Below are 11,810 nucleotides of genomic sequence, written 5' to 3'. Positions count from 1 at the left end.
GTGAACAGAGAGAAGATATTATATGTGAAACCATTGCCTTAATCCAAAGGGGTTGCCTCACTTTAAAGTTGAAGGAGAGCATTAGCTAATATATTTATATTTTAACTGCTGCGCTTAACAATGGAATGAAAGAGAAGTGTTAGCAGAGGTCAAGCATTGTTTGAATGTGTTGCAAATGGTTTCCCAGGGAAACAGCAAATCAGTACTCATAGCTTGCTGCAGCATCTCCAGAACAACACTAGATTCCAGCCATAGCCGAGTGTTTACTATTGTACTGGGGACCAAAAGCAATGCAGAGACTAAAGACGAAGTGAGTGTACGTCTTAAGAGAACAATTTAAAAGGATGAAGAAACATTCAGCGAGAGTGGCACCATTAGCATCTTACAGTGTTTCTGAATTAAATTCACCTATACCAGACGGTAAATGCTCTTTTACTGCATATCTACCCTCAGGGCTGCAATTAGTTTACATGCTACTCTTGTTCTTTTCCAATTTATATATCTTATATATTTTTAAAAGTAACTGAAGCCTTTAAATATGTCTAGCACTTTATTTCATTTTTTATTTTAAAATGAGTGCAGTCAGAAATGTCTAGTTTTTCAATATGCAACTGGTATGGGAACAATTTTAGGTGGAGAAACTAATATTAAAAATGAGGCAGAACTGAAAAAGTTGGTTTGCTTTTGTTTTCCCTGTTAGAAAAGGTACAAAATTTAGCTCTGTGCTAGCTTCCCCAGTTGTCCGTAGTATTTATATACCATGCTCGAGATTTAGCCCTATGTTTTAAACATTGTGATGTGTGGCACTAACTTCCTATGCTTGCTGTCTCTTGACTTAGGACAGAAGAGACAGTAATCGTTCCGTTACGCTGGTCCCCTTCCCCTTATTTGTTAGAACAGTAGCAGATATGAACAACTGCATAATAAACATATGCTACAGAATAGCAGTTGGGGGGGGGGAATGTTTCCTATGTTGTTGAACTGAGATGACAACCTAACATAAAGTGAAGCAGGAATGCTCATTTTCATTCCCTGCTGAGTGCTAACTTCACGTCACTCTTATTGCTCAGCGTCACAGATGATCGCTATACATTAGCTGTGATATAGATAAAAAGCTTGGAACATAAAATGTATAACACTGTATTTCTGGGTATAAATTAAAAAAAGGTTTTAAAAAGCCTTTACAATTGCTCAAGTTCATTTTATTTGAATATATGTCTATAAGAATTCCAAGCTTTAAGTACTTTCTTTCGAGTTTACTATATTTGAGTTTAAAATATCTCAAAGAGCAGAGGAGTTCTTTCGAAAGTTGCTTACTGAGGCAGAAATACATTTTAAATTTATTATTTACGGCATGTTGTTAGGGATGCTCTTGCTGTGGCGTTGCAAGAGGCATTGTATCTCTGGTTTGATTTTTGTGGCTCTTGCTAGCAATGGAAATGTTATTACTTTGCATTGTATGTTAAATTCAGTACTTTGTTCATGATGAAAAGAAAATTATGGCACTTTTTCAAATACTGCGTCGTGCCTGTCAACAAAAGCATGATAGTAGTGTGACTTAAAGTTCCTGAATCTATAAGGACATGACTGGCTAAATTTCAGGTGGGACTAGTTTCTTGTACAAGCGCAACTATTTTAGAAATCATCTATTGCACTTTGGCTTGGGCATAGGTGTGATATGTGACATTAATATTTACACAGTATGTTTGCAGCTGGTCTAGTTAAATTTGTTTTTTTTTTGCCAATAAAAGTCTTAAAGAAAATCAAAAGTGCAGCTAGAGATGAGTTCTTATGTTGATCCTCTCTGGGCCTGTGGCACCTTATTTGAAGCACTGGTAAGTGTCTTGCTTTAAGAAATGGTATTCAAATTATAATCATTCAGCTGAGTTAACTCACCATCGCCACTGGTGAGCTGCTATTATTGGTTCTTGTTGTTATTTGAAATGTGGTAGCACCTAGGAGCATCAGTCATGGCCCAGGACCCCATTGTGTTTAGGTGCTGGACAAACACAGAACAAAAAACGGTCCCTGCCCCAAAGAGCTTACAAATGAAGAATGTGACAAGAGATGGTTCCCTACAGGTTGCCACAGTCAAAACACTGTGAGGAATACCAGTTCCAGGGGCCAGTCTTCACCTTATCTGGACACTGGTCTGCAGCCCCTGGGGGACGGGAATGTCTGTAGTCCACCTGAGGTTACACTAGCCCACTTCCACAGAGAAGAAGAAAACCCAGCTGTTTAAATAAGAATAAAAGGTTGTGGACTATCGGGAAGTGGCCGGATGGCAGAATTTATCATTTCAGACAGGTCAAGGATGAAAGTATTTGTCCTACAGATGAAACTAGCAAGGCAGAACAAAAATCAAAGCTCCTGCTACCTCATATATTAAATGCAAATATGTGCAGCCAGATTCACAGGTCTGCAAAGATTCCAGCTGACCTTTCCAAAGATTCCTCAAGGAGATGGGCACCCAACTTCAAATGAATGAGTTTTGGGTGCCTGACTCCCTTAGGCTCCTCTGGAAAATCCCAGCCTCAGACTGGTCAGACCTTGTTTGACAAGTTATGACACCATCATAAAAATTATTTAGTTATGACTTACCATGTACGAAGACTCAAAATTACCATTTTCAACAACAGCATGGAACCAGCAGTGACCTGCCAAGAGATTTGCTTGTCTCTGTCCAATTCCTAGGGATAGGTGTTCGTATAGCAAATAGCCACTGGCAGCAATTTTTGCAACCTTGCTGGGAGCCTCAGTAGAGGCCAAGGATTGAATTAGCAGGGTGGCTGAGCTGTTCTTGAGAGGTGATCTTTGGGTAGTGAGGCATGTGGGTGGGGGAGCAGATGTACACGTGCATTGTGGCCGATGGTGCTGTACCTCTTTTGTGGATAAACAGAGACTGGAGTGTCTGTAGTTTTCCATCCAGTACCTTTCTTGATCAGTAACCAACCAGAGATCATAATCAAATCTAAACAATACCCCAACAAATACCAACTTGTATTCTGTCCCTCCTTTCCCAAAAGCCCGAGGAAAGAGAGGCCTTTCCCAAAATAAGTGGCAGAGATTTTTCCTATCTGTATAAATCCCCCTGTGACGAGAGGGTCTGGTACCAATAGTGAAAAACGCTATTAGGGATCACTCTCTAAAAACAGCAGAGTTGTCTCAGACTGTCTTTTGGCCCGGGAATCCCCAGTGACAGAAGCCTCTTCAAAACCCTCCACGCACATGATGAAATTAGAAGGGATGTTCTCACCATTGGACAGTCTGAAATCTCACATGGACTTCCTCTGTGTTGTGAAAGCCTTGGGGTGGAAGGGAGTTCCACATGAATCTTCTTAATGACGTTCCCCTCTACTGACCGGCATGGAGGGAAACAAAGCAGCAACAAAGATGGAAAGAAAGGTGCTGGATATGGTCTGAGAGGACAGGAGTTGCAAGTCTGAAAGCTCCCTTGACTGTCTTTCCCCCCACCAAATCCAGGGGATTCCCTTTGAAAGCGTAACATGTGAAAGAGACTCTACAGGAATTTAGGCTTGGGGCATGGTCAGCCAAAGGGGTGAACCAAGGAGAAGTTGCTCTACATAGAATGCTCTCTGGGAAAAGAAACCAAGGCAGCCTCAAATCTTTCTGAGCTGTGGGTGCTCAGCGGCTCTGGAAACATGCCTGAGGTGCCTCAAGTTGGGAACCCCAAACTAGGGGCTGCTTTTGAAAACACTGGCCTTAATCTCAGGCAATTTGTCATAGAGTTTGATGCTGGTCTGGCAGCATTAGTATGCCAAGGTGAGGCTAGGAGCATGCAGCCGTGGTGAGAGAGCAAATGGTAGCAGAGTACGTGCTGCCTGGGGTTGTGTGGAGGAACTTCTACTCCGTGTCTCTCATGAGGAATCTGCAGGGTTGGGATCTGAGAATTCCTGGGGAGCCACCTAGAGCTGGTTACAGGACGACCTTTCTGTTTCGGGACAGCTTTCAGGCTTTTGAAATTTTTTGTTCCAATGAGGCATGAAAGCAAACACTTCAAATGTTTTCATGAAGCAGTGTAAATATATCCATCTCTTGGAGCAAAACCAGCAAGTTTTCAGTTCTGGTGTCACCTCAGAAACTTTCTCGCTGAAATCTATACATCTCCACAAAACATTTCTGCTTCAACGCAACAGCCTATTTCAGTGAAAATACATTTAGTCGAAAATGTACTGAGCATCTCTAGAGCTACCCACTCAGTCTGCACAGCAGGTCGTGCCTCTCCAGGCATCCATGGGAAGGAAATATTAGCAAAGTTTTGATGTTTTTCTCGTTGTCTCAGAATGCCACTTACGCATTTTACAGGGTGCTGGGAAATAATGGATTGGCCCTTCCATTGGCCCTTCTCTGTCTGTAAAATGAGGATAAGAATAGTTCATTTATTCCACCCTTTGATTTGTCTATTTATGTCACAAGTTAGGCAAAGATCCCTACTGGGACTTTAACACATTCTTACAGTTAAACCCAGGCTTAATCCTGTCACGAATTGGAACTCTAGATTTTGTGTGTAGATTTCCAGGGTAAGGCTGGACTCTGGGATCCTCCCACCTCACAGAGTGCTGGAGCCCAGGTTCCAGCCCGAGCCTGGATGTTATCACAGCAATGACACAGCTCCAGAGCCTGAGCTGGCTGGCAGGGGCCAGCCGTGGGTGTTGAGTTGCTGTGTAGACATACCCTCAGTGGCATAGTTCCTGCCTTCCCACAGACACTCTCAGCAGAGAATCATAGACTATCAAGGTTGGAAGGGACTTCAGGAGGACATCTAGTCTAACCCCCTGCTCAAAGCAGGACTAATCCCCAACTAAATCATCTCTCACAAAACCCATTTAAATGAAATCAAAGGGTTTGTGTAAGGGGGCAGGATAGCTCAGTGGTTTGAGCAGTGGCCTGCTAAACCCAGGGTTGTGAGTTCAATCCTTGAGGGGGGCCACTTAGGGATCTGGGGCAAAATCAGTACTTGGTCCTGCTAGTGAAGGCAGGGGGCTGGACTCAATGACTTTTCAAGGTTCCATCCAGGAGATAGGCCCAATTCTACTCCCATTTAAGTCAATACAAGCCTTTCCACTGAGCTGGGTCAAGACCAAATTCTAAGTACTCTAAAATGTATCATTCTCCTTCACAGAGAGAATTAAAAAAATATATAGCCAATATATTTCAAAATGCACCATTTCATTCTCCGTCTGCCAACCCCACAGCAGGAATTATCTCATAAACACTATTCCTGGGGCTGTGCTGATATTTTCATTGATGCTGGTGCATAGAGATTTTTATTTTTGGTGTCATACAAATTGAAGTTATTGCTGTTTAAAGAGAAACAGTGCTATTCATTTGAGTGTGGTTCAAATGAGAGTGAGGAAGAATCTGGCTAGTGGAGAAGAACAAAATTAACAAGAGAAAGATAATATATTTTCAAGCTTCTAATGGGGCTTTAAATAACAAGATAAAAGTACAAGTCTGAACTAAATACCATGTGAGCTAAGAATAATGGAGCATGGACTTGAATAGTGATTTGGTTTTTGGCAAGCTCTGCCTCCTCTTGTTACATTTCCAGTGAAGGGCCTGCTCTAAAACCTGCTGAAGTCAGTGCAAAGAGTCCTGCTGTGGTTTGGATTGGGCACAAGATGAAGAGTTCCACGCTCACACAAGGGTTAATGTCTGACACATGCCCTTCAGATTTCCATGTTTGCAAAGGGCACATGCACTTAGGACCAACGTGCCCTTAGGACCAGGTTTTTAGAAGTCATCCCACTGCACATGTATGTACACGTTTGTAGGCAAAGTTACTTCAGTGGCATTCAGAGGTTGGGAAATTGAACATGCAGTCAGGAGTGTAGAAACTACACATCCAAATGAGCCGTAACTTCATCCAGTGATTACAGTGAGGGATTTGGGGGTTGGGATACCAGGATTCTTGTCAAGAGTTTGCCACTGACACGTTGGGTAGCCTTGGGCAAATCACTTAACATCTGTTTCTTAGTTTCCCTATCTGTAATGTGTGAATAATAATACTTACCTATTTACCTACCTCCTATGGGGGCTGTGAGGATTAAATAAGGTTTTAAAAGTGATTTAAATGTATTAAGTATGTGCGTTAAATGCTAAATTAAGGGGGAGGAGGGATAGCTCAGTGGTTTGAGCATTGGCCTGCTATTCCCAGGGTTGTGAGTTCAATCCTTGAGGGGGCCACATAGGGATCTGGGGCAAAAATTGGTCCTGCTAGTGAAGGCAGGGGGCTGGACTCAATGACCTTTCAAGGTCCCTTCCAGTTCTAGGAGACTGGTATATCTCCAATTATTACCTTTTTTAATTTTTTTTAAATATTATTAATAACATGGTGCATATATTCATGCTTTGTGCACAGACCTCTAGCTCCTTTTTTTCCCAATTAGGCCCTGCATGTAAAAATGTTACACCTTATATTGCTGGGGTTTTAAAGGCTGCAAGGGAGTTTTAAAAAGTTTACTTCAATAGAGAATGCAGAGGATGGTGCAGTGATTAGGACCCTAGCATGGGATTTGGGAGAATCTGGGTTCAATTTCCTGCTCTGCCATAGACCTTCCATGTGACCTTGGGCAAGTCACTTAACCTCTCTGTGCCTCCGCTCTCCATCTGTAAAATGGGGATAATTGATGTAATAGGCATCACAGAAACTTGGTAGAACAATTATATCAATGGGACATAGTAATACCGGGATACAAAACATATAGGAATGACAGAATAGGTTGCACTGTTGGAGGAGTGGCACTATATGTGTGTAAGCAGAGTCAGGATGAGCTGTATCCTGACATCTGGTGGTGAATTATGGAGAGTGTGGAAAGGAATTTCATGTATTTGCATTGGCACACCCACTCCACCTAGTATAGACCACGGCAGCCTGGGATGGTTATTTTGACAACTCTGGGATCCCTAATTTCTTTGTTATTGGCGCAGGAGGAATAAAGTGTTGTCACCCTGATTATGTGAATGAGGAACTTTGAAACTGCTTTATGCCAGAGATGTCTCACCATCAATTAAGTAGCACTTGCTAGACAAGGGACATGGGTGCCAAAACCCAGTGAATTGAGAAAGGTTGGGGACTGGTGTGTGTACCTGATGGTATGGGCCCCCTTTTGAGGGCCTGGAACACCAATTGCACATCCTCCTCTCTCCACTATTGAAGAGCAGAGCTAATTTTGAATCCATTAGGAGTCCATCTAGAGGCTGCTGAGCTGAATTCACGTTGGGCCAATGGTGCACCGGCACTGGGGCTCCCCTCCTGCAAGCTGAAATCACTAAGAGCTGAAATCACTAAAAGAGCTAAGCTTACTGAGCTGGGATCACTGAGTGCTGTGTTAACTAGTGGGGGAGCCTGAAGATCTATTGCTAAGTGACTGGCAGAGCGGAACAGTTTGCAGCATGTTGGAGCAGCCCACGGAGGAGTGAGCGGAGCGGTTTGCAGGGACGGCTGAAGCGGCTCACGGGTCGGCTGGAGGAGCAGCATAGCTGGTGGAGTGGAGCCGGTCATGGTGAAGGCTGCAGCAAAACTCCATGGAGAGGCGGAGCAGTTGGCCCCTGGCCCACGTAAGGTGCCCCTTAACACCCTGTGTGCCCCCCCCATTTCCACCCATGCTGGGGGGGTAAAACTCTGCAGATAAACTTTTGAACTCTGGGGTGGCACTGACCAGAGACAGAGAGTTTTGGGTTGTTGGACTTTGGGGTGATTGGACTTAAGACCCTAAGGGGGAAAGGACATTGCCAAACATACTTGGAAGTGGGTTTTTTTTGTTGCTTATGGTTTGTGTTATAATCCTGTTTGTTGTTTTTCTCCGACGTGATGCCACACTGTTTCCCTCCTTTATTAAAAGGATTTTGCTACACTCGGACTCCGTGCTTGCGAGAGGAGAAGTATTGCCTCCTAGAGGCACCCGGGGGGTGGTATGTAATTGTCCCAGGTCACTGGGTGGGGGCTCGAGCCGGTTTTGCATTGTGTTATTGACACGGAACCCCTGGATACTGAACCCGGCCCTTGTTGCTGCCAACTCAGAGGGGCAGAAGGGTTACATGTAAAAGAAAGCATAGAGTCATATATAGTAAAAATCTTAATGAATCAAACTGTACCAGAGAATCTCTATGGCTAGAAATTCCATGCTTGAATAATAACAATATAGAAATAGACTAATGACCACCTGACCAGGATGGTTATGGTGACTGTGAAATGCAGGCCAGAAAAGAATTTGAAAAGCTACTAGCAAAAGACTTACAATTAATTTTGTGTATGTCAGTAGCAGGAACCTTGCCAATCAGTGTGACCTCTGGACAATCGAGATGCTAAAGGAGTATTCAAAGAAGACAAGGCCATTGTGGAGAATCTAAATGTATTCTTTGCTTTGGTCTTTATGGCAGAGTATGTGAGGATGATTGTCATACCTGTGCTATTCTTTTTAGGTGACAGAGCTGAGAAACTGTCCCGGATTGAGGTGTCAATAGAGGAGGTTTTGGGACAAATTGATAAATTGAACAGTAGTAAGTCACCAGGGCCAAATAGTATTCATCGAAGAGTTCTGAAGGAACTCTTACATGAAATTGCAGAACTACTAACTGTGGTATGTAACATATTGCTTAAATCAGCCTCTGTACCAGAAGACTGGAAGATAGCTCATGTAATGCTGATTTTTTTTAAAAAGACTCCAGAGGTGATCCTAGCAATTAAAGACTTGTAAGCCTAACTTTAGGACCAGGCAAATTGGTTGAAACTATAGGAAAGAACAGAATTATCAGACACATAGATGAACATGATATGTTGGGGAAGAATCATGACTCACTAATCTATTAGAATTCTTTGAGGGTGTCAACAAGCATGTGGACAAGGGTGATCCAGTGGATATAGTGTACTTGGACTTTCAGAAAGCCTTTGAAAGGGTCCCTCACCAAAGGCTCTTAAGTAAAATAAGCTGTCATGGGATAAGAGGGAAGGTCCTCTCATGGATCAGTAACTAGTTAAAAGATAGGAAACAAAGGGTAGTAATAAATGGTCAGTTTTCACAGTGGATAGAGGTAAATAGCTGGGTCCTCCAAGGATCTGTAGTGGGACAAGTGCTGTTCAATATATTCATAAAAGATCTGGAAAAAGTGGATAACAGTGATGTGGCAAAGTTTGCAGATGATACAAGAGTACTCAAAATAGTTAAGTCCAAAGCTGACAGCAAAGAGTTACGAAGGCGTCTCACAGAACTGGATGACTGGGCAACAAAATGGCAGATGAAATTCAGTGTTGATAAATGCAAAGTAATGCACATTGGAAAACATAATCCCAACTATACATACAAAATGATGGGGTCTACATTAGCTGTTACCACTGAAGAAAGAGATCTTGGAGTCATTGTGGATAGTTCTCTGAAAACATCTCCTCACTGTGCAGCGGCAATCAAAAAAGCGAACAGAATATTGGGAATCATTAGGAAAGGGACAGATGATAAGACAGAAAATACCATATTGCCTCTATATAAATCCATGATTTGCCCACACCTTGAATACTGTGTGCAGTTCTGGATGCCCCAGCTCAAAAAAAGATATTTCATTGCATGGGGGCTATCCAATGATCAATTCTGCCAAGTTCTTTTGAAAATTCTGACAATAATTTGCACTTATTTAACACCCAGAATCAGAGGACCTCAAAGCACTTGATACAAGCAGGTGTGTATTATTATCCCTGTTTTACAGACATGGTAATTTAAGTGCAGAGAGGTAAAGTGACTTGCCCAAGATCACACAGCAAGCTAGTTGTAGAGTCAGCGGTAGAATGTAGGATACCTCACCCATAGTCCTCTGCTGCTGCCCTGTTCATTTCATAACCGAAACAGGAAGACATGTAGGGGTTTCATTGTTAATTATGCATAAAGTTGCAGTTTTTTGACTTCCAAATGAATGGCTGTTGTTGGCCGATGATGAGATAATTGGTGAGAATTGTGGATGGATGTTACTATTAAGGTACAATAGAACTATCTGCTTTTCACTCGCTCTTGATAATAGTGAAACGTGGCCTAGCAGAGAAATGCCACACTCCACCTTTGAGCAATTTGTTTTTCATTAGAATCTGCAAATCTTTTTTGTTTTTTTTTCCCTTAGGAAAAATAAATGATGTAACCTTTCCTTCCTCTTCAAAAGTGAAACCCCTCAAACCAAGCAAACCACTAATAAAAAGTGCATCACTCTGAAGGGAAATATATCTGTAAATGTAACATATTTTTTCCTGTAAGTGTTCCTGGTGTCTGAGAGGTAGCCTATTCAGATATACTACCAAGCTGTGGCATATTTTAACTATACTGGGACTGAGCCATGAGCAGACTTTTCTTTAATGAATAGAAGAATAAATGTAGGCCTCAAATCAGTGTAACATCATGCAGTCTGCAAAAATTACTGATGTTTCTCTTTCAAATTGCTCCTTTCACTTTTTGTCACTATAACACACACATGGAACTGAATCAAAATGCTGGATCTGAATACACCCAAACTTGGGGAAGGTTTGACCCTAGATCTGAACTTCATGGGAAAATCTTGCATTCAGATACACCAATGTAAGTAGAATTATTTGGCTGAGTTACGCTGGATTCACTGATGGGAGGATTTAGCCCTGTTTCTGGCCCCTATCACTGTAACAGGATAAACCCCAGATCTGAACCACTCATAGCACTGACATTCAGTCCCCTGTCTGACCAATGCAGATGGCTGTGGCTCCTATCCCCATAATGAAACCCCATATCTGATCTCTCTGTCTTTCTGAAGTTTGGGTTCAGATCCAAACCTTGTAACTCAGAGTGCCCGTTAACTCCTAGAAATGCCCTTGTTTTTACTGGCTATGCTCTCTGTCAAGGATAGGTCAGGTATGTATAATAGAAATGCTGAGTGATAGAGGCAAGTGCGAGGAGAAGAGAATGGAGTGGGGCTTTTTTGTGTCAATGTTTGTGTCCCCCAGTTGTGCTAACAGGAATTTGTCTAACAAACCAAATCCTTTATGAAAATAAAATCTTAAAGCCACAACAGCTGATGATGTTTTGTTGCTTTAAAATGGACAGAATACACTATCCTCACTTTCCCCTGGAGCATTACAACCCACTGTTGAGAAAGTGGATAAGGAAAAGTTATTTACTTATTCCCATAATACAAGAACTAGGGGTCACCAAATGAAATTAATAGGCAGCAGGTTTAAAACAAATAAAAGGAAGTTCTTCTTCATGCAGCGCACAGTCAACTTGTGGAACTCCTTACCTGAGGAGGTTGTGAAGGCTAGGACTATAACAATGTTTAAAAGGGGACTGGATAAATTCATGGTGGCTAAGTCCATAAATGGCTATTAGCCAGGATGGGTAAGAATGGTGTCCCTAGCCTCTGTTCGTCAGAGGATGGAGATGGATGGCAGGAGAGAGATCACTTGATCATTGCCTGTTAGGTTCACTCCCTCAGGGGCACCTGGCATTGGCCACTTTCGGTAGACAGATACTGGGCTAGATGGACCTTTGGTCTGACCCGGTACGGCCTTTCTTATGTTCTTATGTTCTTATGTAGAGGTTTTTGGGTTTCTTTACCCAGGCCATGTATAGTCCATGGTTCCCTGACCACAGAATTCACTTCTTCCTCTCTGTATTGCTGCAGAATTATGCACCAGAATCTTAACTTTCATTTAAAAAAATGTGTCTAGCCTTCCTGGTTGTGCAAATAACTCTGGAAGTGTAAACTGGAGTATAACCAATGCAGTGATGTCTTCCTGAGTCTGCAGACAGCTTCAAACAAGAGTTCTGTGATGTATGAGCTGC

At 42.4% G+C, this 11,810-nt stretch overlaps 1 protein-coding gene across 1 annotated transcript in view; it reads left to right on the top strand.

The window, feature by feature from the left end:
• The first annotated feature begins 306 nt into the window (after positions 1 to 306).
• SLC35F4 (solute carrier family 35 member F4) overlaps positions 307 to 11,810 on the top strand; it is a 62,488-nt gene continuing 50,984 nt past the window's right edge. Inside the window, exon 1 of the mRNA XM_045015900.1 lies at positions 307 to 420. Within this exon, the coding sequence (XP_044871835.1) occupies positions 345 to 420 (76 nt within the window). The 5' untranslated portion in view covers positions 307 to 344. The remainder of the gene's footprint in view (positions 421 to 11,810) is intronic.

Source organism: Mauremys mutica, chromosome 4 (genome assembly GCF_020497125.1).
Source record: "Mauremys mutica isolate MM-2020 ecotype Southern chromosome 4, ASM2049712v1, whole genome shotgun sequence".
In the NCBI taxonomy this organism is placed as follows: domain Eukaryota; kingdom Metazoa; phylum Chordata; order Testudines; family Geoemydidae; genus Mauremys; species Mauremys mutica.
Note: the sequence above shows the minus strand (reverse complement) of the source record. Positions and strands in the feature narration are given on the sequence as shown.